Source organism: Capricornis sumatraensis, chromosome 23 (genome assembly GCF_032405125.1).
Source record: "Capricornis sumatraensis isolate serow.1 chromosome 23, serow.2, whole genome shotgun sequence".
Classification (NCBI taxonomy): Eukaryota; Metazoa; Chordata; class Mammalia; order Artiodactyla; family Bovidae; genus Capricornis; species Capricornis sumatraensis.
In genome coordinates, this window is record NC_091091.1 from 8670524 (window position 1) to 8697516 (window position 26993).

Genomic DNA, 26993 nt, shown 5'->3' on the forward strand with positions numbered 1-26993 from the left:
AACCAAAACACCATTTACAAAACTTCCCATATGACCAATAACATCAGCGATGCATTTCTGTCAATGGTCTCTGGGGGAAACAGTGTATTTTATGCCCTTCTAAACACCATAGGTCCAAAGTCAAATGTTGCAGCTAATTAAGTCACCATGGCCAAATTTAAAAGACTCTTAGCCACTGGCCTCCTGAGCATCATTTTCTTTTAAATCTTAAGGAGGTGATTTTCGCTGCAATATCATCATTCTACCTCCAAAGACAATGTTTGAAGAACTGTGAAAACACCATAGAGAATACACAAAGAAAGAAATTTTAATGTCTTAATTATAAATCTAATAAATTATACTTTCGAGAGGCCACTGTGAGCGGACATTTCTTATCAGTAAAGAAGGTGGAATAGTACTCTAAATGGTTATGGGATGATTTGCCTAATAATATCATTTGGAAAAGAAAGATTATATCAGAAAGCAGCTTAATTGCACTCTGGGTATCAATTTATAGAGTTCATCTTAAAGTGTAAACACTAACCTGAGTAATTTACCACATGAAAGTGAAAGTGTTGGTTGTTCAGTCCTGTCTGACTCTTTGCAACTCTATGGGTTGTAGCCTGCCAGGAATTCTCCAGGCAAGAATCCTGGAGTGAGCTGCCATGCCCTTCTCCCGGAGATCTTCCCAAACCAGGGATCTAACCCAGGTCTCACACTTTGCAGGGAGCTTCGCTACAATCTGACCCAACAGGGAAGACAAATTACCACATGGACTAATGCGTTTTCCCAAACATTAATAACAATTGAAAATCAGTTTATAGGAGAAGGAGTGCAACTTTGTTCACCCAAATCTCCTAAATTTATATACCGTAACAGTTTATCCAGAAAAAAATCAGAACTAATGTTTTATTTGCTATTATTTTCTCCCATTCAGAAGGCTGTCTTTTCACCTTGCTTATAGTTTCCTTTGTTGTGCAGAAGCTTTTAATTTTAATTAGATCCCATTTGTTTATTTTTGCTTTTATTTCCAGAATTCTGGGAGGTGGATCATAGAGGATCCTGCTGTGGTTTATGTCTGAGAGTGTTTTGCCTATGTTCTCCTCTAGGAGTTTTATAGTTTCTGGTCTTACATTTAGATCTTTAATCCATTTTGAGTTTATTTTTGTGTGCGGTGTTAGAAAGTGATCTAGTTTCATTCTTTTACAAGTGGTTGACCAGTTTTCCCAGCACCACTTGTTAAAGAGATTGTCTTTACTCCATTGAATATTCTTGCCTCCTTTGTCAAAGATAAGGTGTCCATATGTGTGTGGATTTATCTCTGGGCTTTCTTTTTTGTTCCATTGATCTATATGTCTGTCTTTGTGCCAGTACCATACTGTTTTGATGACTGTGGCTTTGTAGTAGAGCCTGAAGTCAGGCAAGTTGATTCCTCCAGTTCCATTCTTCTTTCTCAAGATTGCTTTGGCAATTCGAGGTTTTTTGTATTTCCATACAAATCTTGAAATTATTTGTTCTAGTTCTGTGAAAAATATGGCTGGTAGCTTGATAGGGATTGCATTGAATTTGTAGATTGCTTTGGGTAGTATACTCATTTTCACTATACTGATTCTTCCGATCCATGAACATGGTATATTTCTCCATCTATTAGTGTCCTCTTTGATTTCTTTCATCAGTGTTTTATAGTTTTCTATATATAGGTCTTTAGTTTCTTTGGGTAGAAAAATAAACGACCCAATCAAAAAATGGGCCAAAGAACTAAATAGACATTTCTCCAAAGAAGACGTACAGATGGCTAACAAACACATGAAAAGATGCTCAACATCACTCATTATCAGAGAAATGCAAATCAAAACCACAATGAGGTACCACTTCACACCAGTCAGAATGGCTGCGATCCAAAAATCGGCAAGCAATAAATGCTGGAGAGGGTGTGGAGAAAAGGGAACCCTCCTACACTGTTGGTGGGAATGCAAACTAGTACAGCCACTATGGAGAACAGTGTGGAGATTCCTTCAAAAATTGCAAATAGAACTACCTTATGACCCAGCAATCCCACTGCTGGGCATACACACCAAGGAAACCAGAATTGAAAGAGACACATGTACCCCAATGTTCATCGCAGCACTGTTTATAATAGCCAGGACATGGAAACAACCTAGATGTCCATCAGCAGATGAATGGATAAGAAAGCTGTGGTACATATACACAATGGAGTATTACTCAGCCATTAAAAAGAATTCATTTGAATCAGTTCTGACGAGATGGATGAAACTGGAGCCGATTATACAGAGTGAAGTAAGCCAGAAAGAAAAACACCAATACAGTATACTAACACATATATATGGAATTTAGAAAGATGGCAATGACGACCCTGTATGCAAGACAGGAAAAAAGACACAGCTGTGTATAAAGGACTTTTGGACTCAGAGGGAGAGGGAGAGGGTGGGATGATTTGGGAGAATGGCATTCTATCATGTATACTATCATGTAAGAATTGAATCGCCAGTACATGTCTGACGCAGGATACAGCTTGCTTGGGGTTGGTGCATGGGGATGACCCACTGAGATGTTATGGGGAGGGAGGGGAGGAGGGTTCATGTTTGGGAACACATGTAAGAATTAAAGATTTTAAAATTAAAAAAAAAAATTAAAAAATTAAAAAAAAATAAATAAAGTTCACTTAAAATCTTGTTTTACCAGCAAAAAAAAAAAAAAAAAAAAAGAACTAATGTTTTGAAATATTAATGTCAAGGTTATAAATAAATTAAGCTTGCCAACATTTAACTTTTCTGGAAATGATTCTGCTAAGAAATTAAATGCAATCAACAGATTTTTTTCCATGAATTTTAAGCCACCAGTAACTCACTGTGTGGATCACAATAAACTGTGGAAAATTCTGAAAGAGATGGGAATACCAGATCACCTGACCTGCCTCTTGAGAAACCTGTATGCAGGTCAGGAAGCAACAGTTAGAACTGGACATGGGACAACAGACTGGTTCCAAATAGGAAAAGGAGTACATCAAGGCTGTATATTGTCACCCTGCTTATTTAACTTCTATGCAGAGGACATCATGAGAAATGCTGGGCTGGAGGAAGCACAAGCTGGAATCAAGATTGCTGGGAGAAATATCAACAACCTCAGATATGCAGATGACACCACTCTTATGCCAGAAAGTGAAGAGGAACTAAAGAGCCTCTTGGTAAAAGTGACAGGAGAGTGAAAAAGGTGGCTTAAAGCTCAACATTCAGAAAATGAAGATCATGGCATCCAGTCCCATCACTTCATGGGAAATATATGAGGAAACAGTGGAAACAGCAGCTGACTTTATTTTCCTGGGCTCCAAAATCACTGCAGATGGTGACTGAAGCCATGAAATTAAAAGACATTTACTCCTTGGAAGGAAAGTTATGTAAGTTAAGTAACCTAGACAGCATATTAAAAAACAGAGATATCACTTTGCTAACAAAGGTCTGTCTAGGCAAGGTTATGGTTTTTCCAGTAGTCATGTATGGATGTGAGAGTTGGACTGTGAAGAAAGCTGAGGGCCAAAGAATTGATGCTTTTGAACTGTGGTGTTGGAGAAGACTCTTGAGAGTCCCTTGGACTGCAAGGAGATCCAACCAGTCCATCCTAAAGGAGACCAGTCCTGGGTGTTCATTGGAAGGACTGATGTTGAAGCTGAAACTCCAATACTTTGGACACCTCATGCGAAGAGGTGACTCATCTGAAAAGACCCTGATGCTGGGAAAGATTGAGGGCAGGAGAAGGGGATGACAGAGGATGAGATGGTTGGATGGCATCACCAACTCAATGAACATGGGTTTGGGTGGACTTTGGGAGTTGGTGATGGACAGGGAGGCCTGGCATGCTGCGGTTCATGGGGTTGCAAAGAGTTGGGCATGACTGAGCAACTGAACTGAACTCAACTATGTAAAACTTCTAGGTCCTAAAAGAGAATTTCAGAATATCATGACAAACACTGGGAAAAACCGAAACCTCAAATGCTCGGAAGCTGTGCCAAGCCAACCACTAGATAAGCTGCTGAAGATTGTCTGTAGAAAGATATCACTGCTATCATCCACTTGCTATTCTACTTTCATCAATCCTGTTAACAAGGGCATGTATAACAGCCTCTAATTCAACCTATTCATGAAACACGAATACACAGTATTAATATTCTAGTTCAAGTTATCAAGTTGCATAGACCAAGGAGAATGTGTACATCAAGAGCAGATGGCAAAAATGGAACAGAAAAAACTGGAAGACCAAGAATAATAATACAAAAAAAGACAAAATGTTACCATACAAGTGAAAAGCTTAAAAAGAAAATGAAAACAAAATCCAGCCACCTTGACCTGAAATAAAATCTTAAAAACAGCGGTAACAGGTACCAACTATGAAGAAATGATTAACATTCAGAATTAAGCTTATGTGTTAAAAAGCCAAGCAATGTGGTCTCACCTCTTAAGACAGTTAAGAAGAAAAGGAAGGAAGTAGAAAATGTTCTAAGTATCCTTTCTCGGTAGTGGCATTATAAATGATGTAGAAAAAATCTTAACGCTTTTTCTAAATATGTCATTTTGATGATCAGAGAAATATTTTTAAATGTAAAAGGCATGCTAAATTAATTCGATGAAATATTAGGGAAAAAAGTCATAACCAAAAAATTATTCCTGCTGCTTTTATAATTAATTGCTGCTGTTCAAATCTTAAGTTTTTCTGACTGATAAACAGGAAGAACAAGTAGGAGATTCAGAGAATCTGTAAAATAAAGATTCCATCTTTCATTTAGTATCTTCTCTTTTTAAATCTAAGATTCCAAGCATCTTATTTGTCTTTTAAAACTCCCAAACATCTAAGTTCACTTCCATTTTTATTAGTCCTATAATTACAAAGAGAATTAATTCTTGATGTCTGTTTCTTCCAACTCAAGGTTGAGACTCAGAAGATATTTAGCATTTCATAAGCTCTATTTCTAATATCTTGATGGTCTTAAAACTTCATGGATTACTTTTGTGCTGCATATGGTTTATTCCACATTGGTGAGAGTTCTTTTTCCTATTCTTTTCACCTCGCTGTTTCCTGTTCTACTCAAGTTTCATGGATAAGTTTAATTGGTTGTATATCAGTGGCAAATTCCATTTAAATGACTACATTTCTTCCTCAAAGTATTAAATGACAATGAAAGACAAGGGATACAAACAATTTCTTGGAGTGACTGTAATTTTAGGTAAACCAGAAATTGATAAATTCAATCCATAGATAAAACGGCAGGGCTTTGCCCAGAGGATACGAAACTTGGTTAGTTGTTGAGGGATAGGAGGGGCAGGATTTTGACCATTCTTAGGAGAAGTGTGGCCACCACCAGCATATTTATCCAGAAAGAATGTGGTAAATATACAAGAGATTAGTGTCTCCTAAGATAATCAGAGACAAAGGAATTACACATTAGAAGGCTTAAATTTCCAGACTGCACCTTAAAATGAAAACAATGGGTGTTGTTTGATGAAATAATAGTTTTGAAAATACCTGACATTTTGAAGGCATGGCCAATAGCCATATATTCTTAATTTGTGCAAGGCCTTGATGCCTAGTGCCTCCCTGGAGAAGGAAATGGCAACTCTCTCCAGTATTCTTGCTTGGAGAACCCCATGGACAAAGAAACCTGGCAGATTAGAGTCCATGGGGTCACAAAGAGTCAGATAGGACTTAGCAGCTGAACAACAACAGGGTGCCTACTCAGGACTGTGCAAACATCCCACAAACATAAACATTTCTCATAGAAGTGCAGAGAATTCTGCCCAGGAGTTAAGTGATAACAGTAGGACTTCAAACAACATATCAATTCTCCTTACTTCTTTACAGTCCAAAATCATGCCTCTAAGCAGCTGTATTGGAATGCCCAGCTTGTATCATCAATGTCCCCAACATTCCTACTTATAGTTTGGTTTTGATGCTAGGGTTTTTCCTATTGGTTCATTCAAAGTACACACCTGAACCAAACTGGTTGGGTCATGGCTGTAATGGAGGTGGCAGTATCTCAAGATCTGGGATCCTTGTAGGGACTCCAGGCTCTGGAGACATGGTCCTTTGCCTTTCTTATACTTCTGGACCAGTGGATTTCAAGCTGTGCTCCGGGTTCCTCTACAGTTCTTCTCAGGTCTAAAAATAATGGCGGTCTCAACTACTTACTGAATCCTTTTATGCTTTTATAGTTTTAGTTGTGATAACAATTGTAACATAACAGCATTTATTAAATGTATTACATGCTACACTAAGCCTTTCACAGGCATTCCCTTATTTAATCTTTGCCTTAGTCTTAAGGCAGGTCCTTACTATTTTAAAGGTAAAAAAGCTGAGACCCAGAAACATTAAATTATTTTCCCAAAGGCACACAACTAGTAAGTGCTAAAGAATCTGAATCCAATGGATTAAAGACCTAAAATGTGAGACCAGACACTATAAAACTCTTAGAGGAAAACAGGCAGAACGCTTGATGACATAAATCAAAGCAAGATCCTCTATGACCCACCTCCTAGAGTAATGGAAATAAAAACAAAAGTAAACAAGTGGGACATGATTAAATCTAAAAGCTTTTGCACAGCAAAGAAAACTATAAGGAAGGTGAAAAGACAATCCTCAGAATGGGAGAAAATAAAAGCAAATGAAACAACTGACAAAGGATTAGTTTCCAAAATATACAAGCAGGTCATACAACTCATACCAGGAAAAAAAACAACCCAATCAAAACATGGGAAAGAGACCTAAACAGACATTTCTCCAAAGAAGACATACAGATGGCTAACAAACACATGAAAAGATGCTCAACATCGCTCATTATTGGAGAAATGCAAATCAATGAGATATCACCTCACACCAGTCAGAATGGCCCTCATCAAAAAGTCAACAAACAATAAATGCTGGAAAGGGTGTGGAAAAAAGGGAACATTCTTGCACTGTTGGTGGGAATGTAAATTGATATAGCCACTATGGAAGATAATATGGAGATTCCTTAAAAAACTAGACATAAAACCACCATATTGCCCAGCAATTCCACTCCTAGGCATATACCCCAGAGAAACCAGGGTTGAAAAAGACACATGTATCCCATTATTCACTGCAGCACTATTTACAACACGGAAGCAACCTAGATGTCGATTGACAGATGCACGGATAAAGAAGTTGTGGTACATAAACACAATGGAATATTACTCAGCCATAAAAAGGAACACATTTGAGTCAGTTCTGATGAGGTAGATGAACCTAAAACCTATTATAGAGTGAAGTGAGTCAGAAAGAGAAAGATAAATATCATATTCTAACGTACATATATGGAATCTAGAAAAATGGTACTGAAGAATTTATTTCCAGGGCAGTTCAGTTCAGTTCAGTCACACAGTCATGTCCGACTCTTTGCAACCCCATGAATCGCTGCACACCAGGCCTCCCTGTCCATCACCAACTCCCGGAGTTCACTCAGACTCATGTCCATTGAGTCGGTGATGCCATCCAGCCATCTCATCCTCTGTTGTCCCCTTTTCCTCCTGCCCTCAATCCCTCTCAGCATCAGAGTCTTTTCCAATGAGTTAACTCTTTGCATGAGGTGGCCAAATTATTGGAGTTTCAGCTTTAGCATCAGTCCTTCCAATGAACCCCCAGGACTGGTCTCCTTTAGAATGGACTGCTTGGATCTCCTTGCAGTCCAAGGGACTCTCAAGAGTCTTCTCCAATACCACAGTTCAAAAGCATCAATTCTACGGTGCTCAGCTTTCTTCACAGTCCAACTCTCACGTCCATACATGACCACTGGAAAAACCATAGCCTTGACTAGATGGACCTTTGTTGGCAAAGTAATGTCTCTGCTTTTTAATATGCTATCTAGACAGTATGTAAAATAGATAGCCAACAGGAATTTGCTGTATGGCTCAGCAAACTCAAACAGGGGCTTTGATTCAACCCAGAGGGGTGGGATGGGGAGGGAGATGGGAGGGAGGTTCAAAAGGGAAGGGATATATGTATACCTATGGCTGATTAATGTTGAGGTTTGACAGAAAATAATGAAGTTCTGTAAAGCAACTATCCTTCAATTAAAAAAACTTTTTTAAAAAATCTGAATCCAGGCAGTACGATTACAGATCCTAATCTCTGAACTCTCCTCTAATTTTGGCACAAGTCTATGTCTATCTCCTCCACAAAGCCTGCCAATGCCCATTCATAGGGAGTTCTCCACCGCTCAAAATTCCTCCATTTTCTTAACCTCTTGTTTGCCAGAACAGTTTATAATCTATCTCTGTCTATGCTAAGTAGATTATGAATATCTTAATTGCTCTCCAGGTGTTTAGCAGTGAATCATGAGATCTGGTTGGAGTCCAAGAAATCCTTGATGAATGATGCTACAAATGAAGCTGGATCTTTATCTGTCGACAGCCAGAAACAAAGGTTGAGATGACGTAGTTCATTCAGTGTCTTAGCGGGGACTGTCAAGATAGAGGTATAGTTTAGCAATCCAGATGTGTGACCGTACGTAAGCTTCTTAAGCCTTACTTGTGCAATGGTGTTATACCTGCAATGGTGCTACACCACACTGTGGGGCAGGACCACTGTGAAGGTTACAGATATTGCTGATAGCCAAGTGTATGGACATAAAATAAAGAATTACCACTACTTAGAAACGCAAAATAAACTTGGATTCAACTGATGCAGTGGTTTTCAACTGTGTTACCTGAGCTGAACTTAAAAATAGCTATCCAATGCTATACTTAACCCAGAGGGAGGAGTAAGAAGGGATGAATAGTAAGTGGATGCAGGGTCATGGATGGGGCTCCCAGAGGCTGCTCTGGATCTACAAAAACCTGTTCTCTTAGATTTCATATGCAAACTCACTCCATGAACTTTATTTTGCAAATAAAGAATTCAGTTATGAAGTTAGTTTTAACAACACTTTTGATCCCACTCAGAAAACTACTGACAACAATGTTTTCAAGTCAATAAAAAACTGCTCTGTTAGACACAGGAGGACTTATGAGAGTATGAAGTGTGTATTATTAGTAAGACAGATTGCCCTTTGGAGAATACAAGCAGCAAAGAACACCGTGCAGAAGACAACGCTCAGCTTCCTAAGCCATAGAATTTCTTGACCCTTGCCTCCCTGCCTTTCTGAGAAGTGGATACTGCCTAACTTCTGCCACATTCACAGTGAAAACTCAGTTCTCAATACCCTGCAGAAATCAGCTCACTTCCTTACCTACATCCCGCAGCACTCCAGGCCTCAGATCTGTACATGTCTCAATTCCAAGGAACTCCTCATTTCTTTCTCAAGGACTGTGACCCATGGATGTTTCTTTATCTTCTAATAATCAGACACTAAGAGATATGCAATCCATCTTGGACTTCCTGGGCTCTCTTCATGAATGAAATCAATGACCACCTACACCAACTCGAAAGGACCTTTTCCACGATTGGTCCAATGGACTGGATTTAACTATCAGTGAAAAACATTCCCCTTATTCAGACATCACCCACTCAAGTGGTTCTCTTAAATACATCCATACACATTTGTTTTCTCATTTAATCCAAACCACACTCGTGAGCATGAAAAACAACAAAATCAAATAAAACTTTCTCTTTGTTCTGTTTTCCTACCAATGTGCTAGCCAGCAAAGCCAAAAAATCTAAAAGTTACTCTTGTTAACAACGTGGCCCAGCCGCCCATGATTTTTTAAAATTTTCCTTCCCTCTCAACCTGTTCTTTTAATGTACCTCTCACTATTCTTCAAAAGGATATGTTAATAATCTGCACAATGCTGATACTCTTCCGCTGATGCTTTTACTGAAAAATAGAAAAGTAACTTTTCCTAAGTATCTCCGCTAGACAGCAACAAAAGAAGGGAAAAACTTATGACAGCAAGAATAAAACTACTTATTATGGTGTTCAAAATTTTCCTTTAAATATTTCCACATAAACAATTTGATGCATGGAGAGTGTGCTATGTTTAGGTTGATACAAATTAAGCACTCCGAGGGTCCAGATCAGGGGTCCTCAACTTTAGATCCATAAGAATCACCCAGAGGGCTTGTTTTACTCGGATTAGTGTGCCCTACTCAAAAAATTCTGAATCAGTGGATGGAGAATGCCACAGATTTTGCAAGTACCTAAATGATGTCGGTGGCTGTCATTGCAGGGACCACTTTGATAAACATTGACTAAACATCTGAAGTTCCCTAATCAAGGGTCCACATTTTATGCATAGAGTAGTAGGCAAATTGCAGGCCTGATTCAGAAGTCTACACACCGGGAAGGGGGAAAGGAGGGGTGCCTATAGCAAAAGCTCTCCAAAGAGTGCTGCCTAAATTTGTCAGAGGATTTATAAATGAACCAGCATTAATGGACTCTACAATCTTGTCACCATTTTCTCACCTGAAAAATCAGAAACAGCCTGTCTCACCTATTACACTAGGGTATTTTGAGGAGGACATTAAAGAATGACTGAATGACAGGCTGGGAATTATAAAGCACAAACATCATGATTACTTAGAAATTTATCCAGGCAGCAAAGGACATCCTATAGAATCCTTCAGATTCACCAATGAATTGCTGAGATTATGTTTCTTCTAGGCAGAGGAAATTAAAGGGAAAAACGAAGGCAAGCACCATTGACATGACTCAATATTTTTCCTTGTAATATGCTTGTAATGTACAAAAATATTTTTTAAATTTATTTTTTTTCATGCTCAATTTTTTTAATTGCTCTGTATTCATAATTCCTACTTTAAAGAAATTTATTGACTATTAGGTTTATAGAAAAAATATATAACTACTTAGTGATGTCTCAAATACTGAATAAAATTTCATTCCATGAAACACTCATTAAGTATTTCAATGAACTGCATAAATTAAATCCTTTGCTTGGTTTTGATTGTTCATTATGTGTCTCTAAGATTTTAAGCTCACGATCCTTTCTTTAGTATGTCACACAATTCATTATTTTGATAACAGAGGTACTTAATGTGAGTCCATGTGTTACAATTTGAAAATTAAAAAATAAAATAACTGTGACTTGTGAATTGTAATTACCGTGTAACTTTCCATGAAAAGAGAGTCCTAAGGCCAATAGGAATAATCCTATGGATGTACTTTTACTTTAAAGAAATGGGAACTACAGACCAAATTTTAAAGTCTGTGACAGCTACATCACATCAAAGTTCTGTCAAACTCCTGGCCCTCCCTCTGAAACTAGCTCTGGGTCTCAAGTTGCTTCAGTAATAAAATGGAGTTAACACAATCACCCATCCCCAAATCTCTGAGTCTAGTATGATGTTAATTGCACTTGTTATCCATCTTTACTACTGAGCATTCATCAGGAATCCATCTCAATGTAGGAAAGATTTAAAGAACAATTACATAATATGTAATATTGATCTTAGTATTTTTCTTTTTATTCTTTCAATCAGTTGAGTAAATACTAAAATCACCTCTGATCAAATTATGGAATGAATGAATGAATGAAGGTTTAATATGTCTAAAACACACAAACTTTGTACTGTGTGGAAGCTCTTTTATGATACAGGTCTTTGTGGGAAAATTACCAATTCTGCAGGATTATAGAATTTGTTAAAAAAAAAAAATCAGCCTTCCTTGCCCATTGTATAGAATTTACTATTAAACTACCCATGATTCTTAAAAAATAATAATACCCCAGTTACAGCCTGACTATTCACTCCATATAGGAAACAAAGTATTCAATGATTGACTAATGAGAGGATGGAACAAAAGAGTAATTTATCTAACTTTAGAAGGAATTAGGGGCTTCCCAGGTGGTATTAGTGGTAAAGACCCCATCTGCCAATGCAGAAGACATAAGAGACCCGGGTTCAATCCCTGGGTGGGGAAGATCCCCCGGAGGAGGGTGTGGCAACCCACTCCAGGATTCTTGCCTGGAGAATCCCATGGACAGAGGAGCCTGGCAGGTTATTGTCCACGGGGTCTCAAAGAGTCAGACATGACTGAAGCAATTTAGCATGCTCCCATGCAAGAAGGAATTAAGTACTAGTGCCTTCCTTAGACTGTGAGAGGGTTTTATTTTTATCCCAAGAAGCACTGCTAACATATGCCTACTTGACAGGCTGAGTCAATACTAGATTTAGATTTTTTTCTGGAAATAGTTAAGTATAAATCATAAATCAATTCTAATCATAAAAGTTTCCATCAAAAGAAACTAGAAAAACAGCTTCAGCCTCTAAAAGAAAAAGATTATAGTTTAATAACTGTTAATGAATGCACAGAATAGCTTTTGCAGGCCTATTTGTTTATGCTCATCTGTTATATCATCATTGGTACCTTGTGAGTTGCTTTCCTTATTAAAGAAATTTATTTCTCAAGGATTATTGGATTTATGTTACTAATTTTTACAGTATTCTTTAATAGACCAATGTGATGGAAAATTATACCAAGAAGAAGATTATCGAATTAAGTCACTAAATAAGTGTACCTGCTTCTTCAAGATGATGCCATAATCATCTGCTTGTTTCATTGTCCAGGATGGTGACAATAATGACAACTCCTGGGAAGTTACTGAGCTATTCTTTCTGCAATCGGGGTCATATTTCTAGTCTTTATCATCTAAGTTGATGTTGTGTCCTCCTTCAGGGTTCTTGGTGTAAAGCATTCATCGGGCTGGGAGAAAGCAAAGCATGCATCTTTTTAATCTGCCTCTTGAAGATAAAACAGAGACTGTCTCATTAACGCAGTTATCTCCTCTGCCTTTGCACTGGCCCACGGGGAGCATGACAGTATGTGGTTGCTCCCGGTCATTAAAACCCCAAGTAATAACTGCACACATGTCAACTGCTTGTACTGGCAGACAATGTTGGTTCATTTTTACAACATGAAAATCGTTATCATAAAAATGGCACTTTATGGAACACTATAATGGCATTTCCTAAAAGCTATGTAATTGCTTACTTCTTGATATAGTCATCTTAGGAAACTGTCAAGGTTTACAGCCACTCTAAGAGCTTCATCTAAGGTTCCTTTATATCAGTAATAAAACTGGCATTCATTCCTTGCATTTCTTTACCAATAAAAAGCACCATATGTTGACCTGAGAGGTGTAGGCATTACATTTATAGTGCATAGAGTTATTTGAGCAAGAAATTATAGTCAAATTCCTTTTACTTTTTTTTCCCAATTCATCTTTTTAGGGTTTTGACAGTTGGCAGATTTTCTTAAGTCAGGTTGAATAATGCAGTGTTTGAAACAGACCTGCAAGGGAAAACACAAGCCATTTTACTGCGCACACTCAACTCTATTTTAAAAACAAAAATAAACAGAAAATCTAAACCTTTCAACTTGTTCTTAAAAACATCTTTGACACAGTGAAATATCTTAATTGCTCAGCTTCCCCCCTTTACAAATATCTCAGGAAGGTTAAAGTATGGAAAGGTGAAAGTATTTACATTAAATCAGATGTTATTCATTATTCAAGTCCCAATTTGTCAAATTTCTTGTAAGGATATTTAAGGTTCTTTTGTGTTAGTACTGTAGTACTGAGGAATTTTAAAATACTTGTATAAATAATCTAAGGAGAAAGAATTATTCAGATATTTTGCTCAAGCCCATTCATAAAAGAGCTTTTACACCCACCAAAGCCATTTTGCAGGTAACTTGTACATGGTAATCACCCTAATCTGGTACCAAGATGTTTTCCTACAAAGAGAGAACTTTTAGTCTTGGATTTTTATTGGAGTCTCTTTGAATGAATTATGTGAATTATATATTGGCTAAGGTTTGGGGCACTTTCAGTGGAGCACTCAAAGTAAGAGGAACAAGCCTCAATTCAGCACCTTCAGGCAAAAATACAAATTCATGTACAACTGAAGTCTGAGCAAAGAGCATGTGGTTCAAACCTCAAAAAATTCTTGTGTAGTTGTGAGAACTGGCTGTGAGAAACCCAGGTAAAAATAAGGCACGTTTTATGCAAATGTACAAACAGGCTACACACTACTTCATCTCTCTCTGTACAATAAGTGCCTCATCCATCTTATGTTTCCAGTAACATCTCCATTTTTGTGATTTTAGAGAACCTTGGGCATAGACGTAGGGTAAGAGGCCCAGGGTGAGTGTAAATTGCTATTGCCTTAGCTGTGAGGGTAGTGAAGGTGAAATCACAGCCAGGAATGACACTTAGAAAAACATGATAATGATATGCTTCTAGGTATGGGAATTGAGTAAGCCATGGGTATTGAATGAATATATTAGAAATTCCTATCCTTCATGGCGTTTGAAAATGGATGGTAAAATGCTCCTTTGTTTATACAATCTTAAAATATTTAGACAAAAATGTGAAATTCAAACAACATTGTTTGGTGTTATAGAAATCAAATATAACAACTGATATTTTTTTCCCTACCCATGGTATCTGGAATGCTTGTAATTGGATATATGCAATTAAAGTGACTATTTTCATATCACAATTAAAAAAAAAAAAAACCCTTGAACTTATTTAAGGCATGAATGGGCTTCCCAGGTGGCACTAATGGTAAAGAACTCACCTGCCAATACAGGCAACATAGAGATGAGGGTTCGATCCATGAGTAGGGAAGATCCCCCGGAGGAGGAAATGGCAACCCACTCCAGTATTCTTGCCTGGAGAACACTTTGGACAGAGGAGCCTGGCAGGCTACAGTCCATAGTGTCACAAAGAGACACAACTCAAGCGACTTAACATGCACACAAGTCATGAATAATCCAAGGCATCTGTTAGATGCTATCAATATTATTTTTACATATTTGTATATTCTCATTCCTCAGAGGAAGAATGTTTTATAAGATAAAAGTAGATTACTAGTATAGATTTTCTGTAACGTAATATGGATTTCCCACCCAATCTCCCTATCACTATGGTTTTGGCTCTAAAAAAATATTATTCTTGGTGCTATCAGATCTTCCTCCTGGTATGACCATAATAGTAAATGGTATACTTTTATTTAGTCTCAGAAGAATCCCAGAAGATTTTTCCCAGGTGAAAAACAAACAGCTTGCTTCAAACTACCATAGTTCTTTTAGCTGGATTACTATGAACAATCTTATAATCATAATTTAGAGCATATGTCAATTGGTAGCTTTAATAAAATACCTATTTTGGATTAAAGACATGAAAGTAAGACTTGAAACCATAAAACTCCTACAAGGAAACATAAGTGGTAAATGCCTTGAAATCAGTCTCGGAGATGATTCTTTGGATTTAACACCAAAGGCAAAAGCAACAGAAGCAAAACCCAGTAAGCGTCGCTATATCAAACTAAAAACTGTCTGCAGAGTAAAGAAAGCCAACAAAATGAAAAGACAACCTTCAGAATGGGGAAAGAAATTACTTTCAAATCATGCATCTGATGAGTTAATATTATGATCAACCTAAGCAGCATATTAAAAAGCGGAGACATTACTTTGCCAGCAAAGGTCCGTCCAGTCAAAGCTATGGTTTTTCCAGTAGTCACATATGGATGTGAAAGTTGGACTATAAAGAAAGCTTAGCGCCAAAGAATTGATGCTTTTGAACTGTGGTGTTGGAGAAGACTCTTGAGAGTCCCTTGGACTGCAAGGAGATCCAACCAGTCCATCCTGAAGTATCAGTCCTGAATGCTCATTGGAAGGACTGATGCTGAAGCTGAAACTCCAATACTTTGGCCACCTGATGCAAAGAACTGACTCATTTGAAAAGACCTGATACTGGAAGAGAGTGAGGGTAGGAGGAAAAGGAGGTGAGAGAGGATGAGATGGTTGGATGGCATCACCGACGCTATGAACATGAGTTTGAGTAAACTCCGGGAGTTGGTGATGGACAGGGAAACCAGGTATGCTGCAGTCCATGGGGTCGCAAAGAGTCGGAAACAGCTGAGTGACTGGACTGAACTGAATATCCGAAATATATAAAGAACTCATAAAACACAATATCAACAAATAAAACAAACAACTTGATTACAAAGTGGCCAGCACATTTGAATAGACATTTCCCAAAGACATACTGATAGCCAGAAGGCACATGATCAGATGTGCAACATCACTTAATCATTAGGAAAATGAAAATCAAAATCACAGTGAGGTATCACCTCTCACCTGTTAGAATGACTGTTTTCAAACCGACAAGAAATAAACAAGTGCTGGCAAGGGTGTGGAGAAAAGGAAAACCTCATCCATTTTTGGTGGGAACATAAAGTGGTGTAGCCATTATGGGGAACAGTATGAACATTCTCAAAAAACGAAGACTCTTAATACTCTCTGGTCCAGCAATTCCACTTCTGGATATTTATTCAAGAAATAAACAACACTAATACCCAAAGAGATATGAACCCACATGTTAACATCCACATTACTAACATTTACAACAGCCAAGACAGAAATAACCTGTGTATCCATTGATGAATAGGTAAAGAAAATGAGGTGTACATATAAACAATACTACTGTCATAAAAAAGGAGGAAATGCTGCCACTGGCTACAACATGGATGAACACTGAGGGCAGTATGCTAAGCAAAACAAGTCAGACAGAGAAAGACAAGCACCATTATGATCCCACTTATATGTGGAATCTTAAAAAAAAAAAAAAATTTCAAATACAGAGAACAGATTGGTGGCTGCCAGAGGTTGAGGATCCGGCAGTGAGGGGTGGGTAGAATGAGTCAAAGAGGTCAAATGGCACAAACTTCCAATTTTAAAATAAGTCCTGAGGATATAATGTACACATAGTAACTAGAGTTAATACTATGTTGCGTATTTAAAAGCTGGTACCAAAGCAGAACTCAAAAGTTCTAATCACAAGAAAAGAAATTTTGTAATGATATATGGTGATGGATATTAACTGGATGGGTATTGTGGAGATTGTTTTGCAGTATATTCACATATTGAATCATGTATATCTGAAACCAATATAATGTTATACATTCATTATATTTCAATATAAAAGAATCATATCCTACTTAAAAAAAAACGCCAACCCACAGGTGCTTGGGTCACATTCATTAGCAGAGGAAGTCACTGGAATTTATTCAAGGCCTGATACAATTTCAAAAAGTTATTCTCGTGAAAAAGAAGACTCCAGTACATTGAGGAGCTCTTGAATGTCACCTAAAGTTTGTGATGACTGTGCAATTAAAAATGCACTAAAATCCTAGGCAGCTCTCAGGCTGATCTAGGGAGAAAGATAAAGAGAGATCATCAACGTTTTCAATCATGAAAGTGATAATAGGGGAAAAGAGGTAAGTGAGGGAAAAGCCAGGTAAGTGAGAAGGAAAAACGTGTGGCTAGACAAGTGATTAAATAGGAAGGGGAACTTCCTCAGACTTAAAAGACTACTGCACCCAAGTAGATGAATCAATTTTGAAAGTTACTCCAAATGGTCACCACTGGCAAAACAATGGTTACGAAAAATATAGATAAGAGATAACATAATTTCGAATTCTGATAAACGAGTGGATCTGAAAAAACAAATAAGGACATTAAAAATATATCACATGTAAAGAGTAAGATAGCACTGATTGTGGTCATTTGATAAAACTAATAAAATGGAATCTAATTAGAGTTATAAAGTGATCAGCTTGAGAGTATAACTTAAATTTAAAATAGTGTTTAAGCCTCCACTTGGTAAGGACAATCTCCCTTGACAGTATAGAAGATGGCACAAAAGGTCCTAAATGACAAATGACCTTTATTCACACCTTATAATTCTCACACGACATTCAGAGGTTAATAGATAACATCCCTTAGGCATGCACAAAATCTCTGCACCTATAAATGCAGAGATGTATCTGCACATGATTAACCATAGACTCTTCTCAATACATCCTCCACACCTTAAGGGGGCATGATGAACACACACACACAAACACACTCACACACATGAGACATATGAGTCTGAATTAAAAAACATGATCCATTGCTCATTCCCTTTAATGACAGATAAAATTCTTACCCCAAAATAGTGAGGATTATAATTTGCATTCAACACCTAGTGCCTTGTTGCTGAACAGATGCATAATGTCTACTTAAATTTATCAAACATGAGAACAGAGGCGAGTACAAGTGAACAGCATTTTATAAGAACTTAATAAGAAAACTGACTTTCATGAAGCCAAGCAATCACCTTAACAAAAAAATCTCTTGGGCTATATAATTCATTTAAATATTCTATTCCGTTTAAAGTATTTCTTTAATAACAATTTAATATTTCACAAGATTAAGCACCATCTTACTATCAGTTGTTTGCCTTTGGAAGGTTTTAGTTAGATTAAATGAGCAGCATATAAAAAATATTTTTTATCAGTTAGGTATTTTAAAACCTGAAAAAAGTATTCACAATTCAGAGAAAGCTTATTTTAGTCCAAAGGTGTTATCATGGCCCATTTTTGCCCTAAAAGCAATATATTTCTCATCAAAATGAAGCATGATAGCAAAATCTGTTCACCTAATGGAGTCACCACTGCTCTTTTCTCTAGTTGAGACACTTTCCCAGTGAGTTTAAGTTCTGGCAAAATCTGTTATGGTTCACTGGGCTTCATTATTCTTTGAGCCATATAATTAAATGATCACATGAAATAAAAATATGGCAGTGCCTATCAATCAAAAGAGTTCTGTGTTCTCAGACATCAAGAATCAAAATGTCAAGAAAGACTGATTTTAAAAGGGTCCCAGTTGCCACTGATGTGGCAGCGATTTCAGTGACTAAAAAGGTGATTCACTAACAAGACCTGTAAGACTAGCTGGCCACGCATTCTTCAGTTCTTTACAACCCAAGTTTTCATGTCATATTGTCAGTTATGTGCCATACTTCTGAGAGGAAAAGAGCAATATACAAAACCATCAGTGACACTCAGATAAAATTAACAATAACAATTTAATTGTCATGTTGCCAACAGGATTGTTTTAATGATACAACCTAGTCAAAGTAACGTGATTGCAATCATTCACAGGATACTATGTCAGAAGAACTTTTCAAACATTAAATACACATTTCTGCCTGAAAATGCTCTGGACCTTCCATTGTCGGCTTTGGCTTCCAGCTCTGTTTGTTACAAATTCATTACATCCTGTACTCAGGAAGAAGGAATATTTAAAACAAACTTCTTTTCCTTCTAACTATTGCAGCTGCTTCTACCAAGCAATAAAAGTTGCTAGAGAAATCATATATACACATACATGTAAAATTAGGGAAACAAGCTGCTTTATTGCCTTGACTTAAAATAAGCTCAATCAGTAGAAAAGAAAAACGTTATAATATACAGCTTGATGAGCAGCTGAAGACAAGAATATACTCAGACGCAATTCTAGAATTCAGGATATCTTACTCAGGGTTTGAATGAGACGAAAGACATTTCTCCTCTTAATTTTTCTAAACCACTGAATGAATAAGTGAAGTTTATGTGGGGAAAGCAACCCGAAATAGACAGATACATAAAATGTACTTAAATATGATTCTGAGACTTTAAGGCAGAAAATGCAACATCTTGCTCCGGTTTAATTATAATTCATAGAGTGCTATTTTATAAACGCTAATTTATGAGTTCAAGGTTCTTTGAATAAGTCAGGAACAAAATTTAACTCAATGTTAACAATTACTCTTTAGGATAAAAATCAAATGTATCACTAAGCAATAATTAGAAGCTAGATTGATAAAATTATAAAGATTAAAATCAAGAGGCATATTAACTAACACTTCACAGATCAAAGGAAAGAAGACACTGAAAGGCCTTTTTTTTTTTTTTAAATAGCCTTACTTTTGACGGTCGCCGTCCGGGTACAGTTGTAAAGGATAGCCAACTCTCCAAACACTTTTCCAGGACCCATGGTGCACAGCTTCACGCCTTCTTTTGTAACTTCAACCTTACCATCTGAAAAGAAGAAGGAAAACATATCATTTTCTCTCTCATGTTTTATTTCATTTGTTGCATTTCTAAGATGGGAGAGAGGAGGGCCAGGCTCATTTTCAAAAATACAAAGCAGTTACCAACTAAAACAAAATCACCCTCAAGATGCAATGCAAGAAATGTAAATCTTGTCCTAAATTATCTTTTCTTAAATTCATCATTGATAAGATTGGAAAGGAGACTAAAACAAAACACCAAAAAAAAAGGGACAGAAATAAAAAAGTCAAAATGTGAAATTATTCCAAATGTGATAGTAGAAAACTCTAGTAATCCAATTTTAAAGTCATTTTGAATTTGCAAGGAAAAATTGAGTGAGTGTGTTTCCTACAGCACACTTCATATTGCGAATTTTCATCTGAGTAAGGCAGCTATTATGCAAAGGGAAATTACTTTGACCCTTGGGCTTTATTCAGTTGCAGCTCACAGTATCTTTTATTTTTAAACATCTTGTCCAACTTGGCCAAGCCTGTTTTACCTGCTTCTCAGCCCTGCAACATGGACTGTAAGGAAACCAAAGTACTGATTATCAAGGTTGAGGGGAAAGAAAGAGACACTGGGACTGTCGGTGTTCCACAAAAGATTTGGAAAATGAAACGCTAAAGGAGGAAAAGCTAAGGAAACCGCGTACACTGGATATATATTGGTGCCTGAAAGTAAAGCAATGCTATTCATGAAGGAAATTTTAAATATATATATATATATATATATTAATTCAAAGCTATGTACACTAAACCTTTCATCACCTAATATAATGGAAGAAATAACAAGGCAACACAGTCTATTCTATACTTAATCTTACCCTTTTATTACTCTTCCCAGTTACTTAGCCACAGGCTGCAGAAGGGAAGCCTAATGCTTGGCAGTGGTTAGTGATGGAAAAGAATTAACACTACCAAGTTTGTCTGAATGTCAGGCCTTCATACATTGTCTCCATAAATTACCCCCTTTAATCTATATGCTTCCTGTAATATTTAACTTTTTAGAGCTTTAGCTTTACATTTACTCCTTTTTAAAAATCGACCCAGTTTTACCTACAAATAATATATTTATGAAGTCATCAGTTCAGTTCAGTTCAGCCGCTCAGTCGTGTCCGACTCTTTGCAACCCCATGAATCGCAGCTCGCCAGGCCTCCCTGTCCATCACCAACTCCCGGAGTTCACTCAGACTCACGTCCATCGAGTCAGTGATGCCATCCAGCCATCTCATCCTCGGTTGTCCCCTTCTCCTCCTGCCCCCAATCCCTCCCAGCATCAGAATTGTTCAAATACGTGAGATAAAATCTTCTTTATTTAAAAACTTTAAAAAGCTGAATTCACAACTGATACAATGTGCCGCGCACACCAGCCATGAAGCAAACCTAGAAGTGATTATACGTTTACATAGCGTAGGAAACGGCAATCCACTCCAGTGTTCTTGCCTGAAAATTCCATGGAGAGAGGAGTTTGGCAGGCCACAGTCCACAGGGTCACAGAGAGTCAGGCCTGACTGAGCAGGCACGTGTAACAATACATTTACAAAGGAATTCCAAGTTTAGACTATACAGACTCAGTGGGTCACTTAAAAAAATGAAAAATAAGATAGTCAAAGTTTACTGCATACACTCAGTGGTTCCAATGTCCACCTAATCAACTTCCCTTCAAGTCTTTAGCTTCATCTTGAAGCCACCCTCTTCATTTACATTCCTTTCTTTTTCCCTCTGTGTCTAAAAACAAGATTTGTTTTAAATGGAGTCCATATGATTATCTCAATAGATGCAGAGAATGCCTTTGACAAAATTCAACATCCATTTATGATAAAAACTCTCCAGAAAGCAGGAATAGAAGGAACATACCTCAACATAATAAAAGCTATATATGACAAACCCACAGCAAACATTATCCTTAATGGTGAAAAATTGAAAGCATTTCCCCTAAAGTCAGGAACAAGACAAGGGTGTCCACTTTCACCGCTACTATTCAACATAGTTCTGGAAGTTTTGGCCACAGCAATCAGAGCAGAAAAAGAAATAAAAGGAATCCAAATTGGAAAAGAAGAAGTAAAACTCTCACTGTTTGCAGATGACATGATCCTCTACATGGAAAACCCTAAAGACTCCACCAGAAAATTACTAGAGCTCATCAATGAATATAGTAAAGTTGCAGGATATAAAATCAACACACAGAAATCCCTTGCGTTCCTATACACTAATAATGAGAAAGTAGAAAAAGAAATTAAGGAAACAATTCCATTCACCATTGCAACGAAAAGAATAAAATACTTAGGAATATATCTACCCAAAGAAACTAAAGACCTATATATAGAAAACTATAAAACACTGATGAAAGAAATCAAAGAGGACACTAATAGATGGAGAAATATACCATGTTCATGGATTGGAAGAATCAATATAGTGAAAATCAGTATACTACCCAAAGCAATTTACAAATTCAACGCAATCCCTATCAAGCTACCAGCCATATTTTTCACAGAACTAGAACAAATAATTTCAAGATTTGTATGGAAATACAAAAAACCTCGAATAGCCAAAGCAATCTTGAGAAAGAAGAATGGAACTGGAGGAATCAACTTGCCTGACTTCAGGCTCTACTACAAAGCCACAGTCATCAAAACAGTATGGTACTGGCACAAAGACAGACATATAGATCAATGGAACAAAATCGAAAGCCCAGAGATAAATCCACACACATATGGACACCTTATCTTTGACAAAGGAGGCAAGAATATACAATGGAGTAAAGACAATCTCTTTAACAAGTGGTGCTGGGAAAACTGGTCAACCACTTGTAAAAGAATGAAACTAGATCACTTTCTAACACCGCACACAAAAATAAACTCAAAATGGATTAAAGATCTAAATGTAAGACCAGAAACTATAAAACTCCTAGAGGAGAATATAGGCAAAACACTCTCAGACATAAATCACAGCAGGATCCTCTATGATCCACCTCCCAGAATTCTGGAAATAAAAGCAAAAATAAACAAATGGGATCTAATTAAAATTAAAAGCTTCTGCACAACAAAGGAAACTATAAGCAAGGTGAAAAGACAGCCTTCTGAATGGGAGAAAATAATAGCAAATGAAGCAACTGACAAACAACTAATCTCAAAAATATACAAGCAACTTATGCAGCTCAATTCCAGAAAAATAAACGACCCAATCAAAAAATGGGCCAAAGAACTAAATAGACATTTCTCCAAAGAAGACATACGGATGGCTAACAAACACATGAAAAGATGCTCAACATCACTCATTATCAGAGAAATGCAAATCAAAACCACAATGAGGTACCACTTCACACCAGTCAGAATGGCTGCAATCCAAAAATCTGCAAGCAACAAATGCTGGAGAGGGTGTGGAGAAAAGGGAACCCTCCTACACTGTTGGTGGGAATGCAAACTAGTACAGCCACTATGGAGAACAGTGTGGAGATTCCTTAAAAAATTGCAAATAGAACTACCTTATGACCCAGCAATCCCACTGCTGGGTATACACACCGAGGAAACCAGAATTGAAAGAGACACATGTACCCCAATGTTCATCGCAGCACTGTTTATAATAGCCAGGACATGGAAACAACCTAGATGTCCATCAGCAGATGAATGGATAAGGAAGCTTTGGTACATATACACGATGGAGTATTACTCAGCTGTTAAAAAGAATTCATTTGAATCAGTTCTGATGAGATGGATGAAACTGGAGCCGATTATACAGAGTGAAGTAAGCCAGAAAGAAAAACACCAATACAGTATACTAACACATATATATGGAATTTAGAAAGATGGCAATGACGACCCTGTATGCAAGACAGGAAAAAAGACACAGCTGTGTATAACAGACTTTTGGACTCAGAGAGAGAGGGAGAGGGCGGGATGATTTGGGAGAATGGCATTCTATCATGTATACTATCATGTAAGAATTGAATCGCCAGTCTATGTCTGACGCAGGATACAGCATGCTTGGGGCTGGTGCATGGGGATCACCCACAGGGATGTTATGGGGAGGGAGGTGGGAGGGGGTTTCATGTTTGGGAACACATGTAAGAATTAAAGATTTTAAAATTTAATAAAAAAAATAAAAATAAAAAATAAAAAAAAATAAAATAAAATAAATGGAGTCCAGGTGCATGGAAAGCAGGTGGGCCTGTATGTGGTTGTTTTGGTTATGAGGGGACAGATGTGGGGAAACAAAGAAGGCAAAAGTCAAATAGGCAGAATACTTAGCACGCTTATGCAGAGGCTTACAGCCCTCAATAAATGGCCCAGGATGGAGGTTTTTCTATGCTTATAATTTGATATTAACTTTAAGGATACATTTTAATGAAACTATCTCAGATCATCACTGTGAGTCACTTCACAATGATAATTAATGATAGTTAGCAGAAACTAACAACATTGTAAAACAATTATATTCTAATAAAAATAAATAAATAAATAAAAACAAAAAGCTCCTAATAGTGTTCTAGACTTTTTCCATTATTTTCCCTGGCTAAACTCAACAATGACTAGAGGCTATTAGGACTGTTACTTGAGGTACTAAAAATAATCCAAAATGTAGTTAATTTATATCTTCTATTCCTGCTCTTTTTATTCATTTTTGTTTTTTTTAATGTGATACTATATTGCTATTGTTTTTACTATGCCCTATCTCTACTAGGAAAGAAAAATAAAGAAACATTCAAGCTATTTTTATTTGAACTCTGCTAAACTGTTAAAGTTGTTTGTGTGAGAGGGGCTAGAATATTGGGTTAAATAAAGCCTGATGGTTATTTAGAGTTTCACTTGACTCTTGATATCACTCCTGCCATTAGCACGAATAGATGAAAGCTTTATCGCAGCAACTTGAGTGCACTTTTTATTTTACTTCAGGTACCACAGGCCCATTTATGATGTAAAATGGGCTCAGTCATAAGTCCTAAATTTTGCCACATTGAACAATAATTAACCTACCTCTTGCTTTTTGGCACCACAATTTATGTACCACTTCAGGGAGATGGTCAGTAATAACTGATCCATAATGAAGAATCCATGCTGCTGCTAAGTCGCTCAGTTGTGTCCAACTCTTTATGACCCCATGGACAGTAGTCCACCAAACTCTTCTGCACATGGAACTCTCCAGGCAAAAATACTGCAGTGGGTTGCCTTGCCCTCCTCCAGGGGATCTTCCTGACCCAAGGATCAAAGTCTCATCTCTTATGTCTCCTGCATTGGCAGGCAGGTTCTTTACCACTAGCACCACCTGGAAAGCCCATACTTTTTTTTTTTTTAATAAGAATCAGTAGTTTCTATAAGTAAAAGAAGGTATTGAATTTTCAAGAAGACCCAGAGTCTCCTGACTTTATCGGCAATTTTTTTCAACTAATCTGTAGTTTGGGGCCATAAGGACTTTCACAAATAAGACCGATCAGTTTAGAGATTTATTACTGGCAGGCTGAGACAGAATGGTTGGCAATAAGCTAATTATGAATACTCTGTGCTGAGTTCTAACAATCTTGGTTGGAACATGCAGGACAGCTTGATTGGTCATTAAAGGGAGACAGTTGTTCTATCAAAGGTCCCATCTAGACAAGATCTTCCATCTCCTTCATTGTCTAATACTTTTATGATGTTGTAGGTTTGAGAATACAGTTTTTACATTATGTATTCTCTCATGAGGGTTTCTATGGCTGATATATTCAACAGGTACATTTAACATTGTGATGGCTGAGCGGTGCTGTGATCAGCATGGGTATATTTTCTCTAGGAGAAGATAAGCATATGTTATGAGAAGATTAGGTTTAGTTAACATCTGTCATCTCACAAATACAGTTGTTGGGTTTTTTTTGCCCCTTGTGATGAGAATGTTTAGAACTTACTCTCTGCTTCCTCGATGGATTAAGAATACTACTATATTGAACTTTCCTTGTCATTTTAGGTTAGGAGTGCGGTCACTTGTGGAAGAAAGTAGAACTCATTAAGGCTACTATGGGCTAACTAAAGGGAAAAAGCCTTCTCCTTTCTAGGGGCAGATGATAGTCTTAGATAATCTTCCTTAAGAATACGTCTTGTCAGTCATTTACATATGTCTTCTTTAAGTCAGTATAAATGGAGAAGGCAATGGCAACCCACTCCAGTACTCTTGCCATGGAAAATCCCATGGGCGGAGGAGCCTGGTAGGCTGCAGTCCATGGGGTCGTGAAGAGTCGGACAGGACTGAGCGACTTCACTTTCACTTTTCACTTTCATGCACTGGAGAAGGCAATGGCACCCCACTCCAGCGTTCTTGCCTGCAGAATCCCAGGGACGGGGGAGCCTGGTGGGCTGCCGTCTATGGGGTCACACAGAGTCGGACATGACTGAAGTGACTTAGCAGCAGCAGTAGCAGCAGCAAGAAGGAAAAAGACAGTCTTACTATTAGATGGTAATTTATTCTCAAATTAAAGAAGGGCAGTGGGTCAGCACCTTATCAGTTTTCTGTTTAAGCTTGATTTCAAGTCCAAAAGGATATGGTCTCTCTGGACCTAAGCTCCTGTTCTTTAGATGAGGTATTAATTTGGATTGGAAATCATTGTTTGGAAATTTAACAAAAGTTTGTGAAAAATTGCCCTGTTTTAGTATTTACTATTAGGTGAGTTTACTTTAGTTTTTGTTTGTTTGTTTTTGGTTTACCAGTATCTTATTAAAGATTGGGCTTCCCAGGTGGCGCTAGTGGTAAAGAACCCACCTGCCAATGCAGGAGACAAAAGAGACTAAGGTTCCATCCCTGGGTCAAGAAGATCCCCTGGAGAAGGAATGGAAGCCCAACGCCAGTATTTTGCCTGGAGAATCCCATGGACAGAGAAGCCTGGTGAGCTACAGTCCAGAGGGTCTCAGGGAGTTGGACAGGACTGAAGGCACTTAGCATGCACACACATTAGAGATTAAAGATAAGAGAAAGCGAGAGAAAGAGATAAACAGAAGTGACTTCTTCCCTAAACTATCTGTGTTTTCACAGTTTCTGTAACCATCACATCCTTATGATGCTTTACATGGGGCCAAGCTTCCCATTCACAGGAGTCACTTTTCTTACCTAATCATAGAGATTCTTACTGGAAGCACAAAAGTACTGGTCATC

The 26993-nt window shown here is 37.5% G+C and overlaps 1 protein-coding gene across 2 annotated transcripts in view; it reads right to left on the reverse strand.

The window, feature by feature from the left end:
- Positions 1-26993, reverse strand: part of PRKG1 (protein kinase cGMP-dependent 1) — a 1398992-nt gene that overhangs the window by 873702 nt on the left and 498297 nt on the right. For both annotated transcript variants that reach the window (XM_068961335.1, XM_068961334.1), the window contains exon 3: positions 19753-19866. In XM_068961335.1, coding sequence (XP_068817436.1) covers positions 19753-19866 — 114 coding nt within the window. The remainder of the gene's footprint in view (positions 1-19752; positions 19867-26993) is intronic.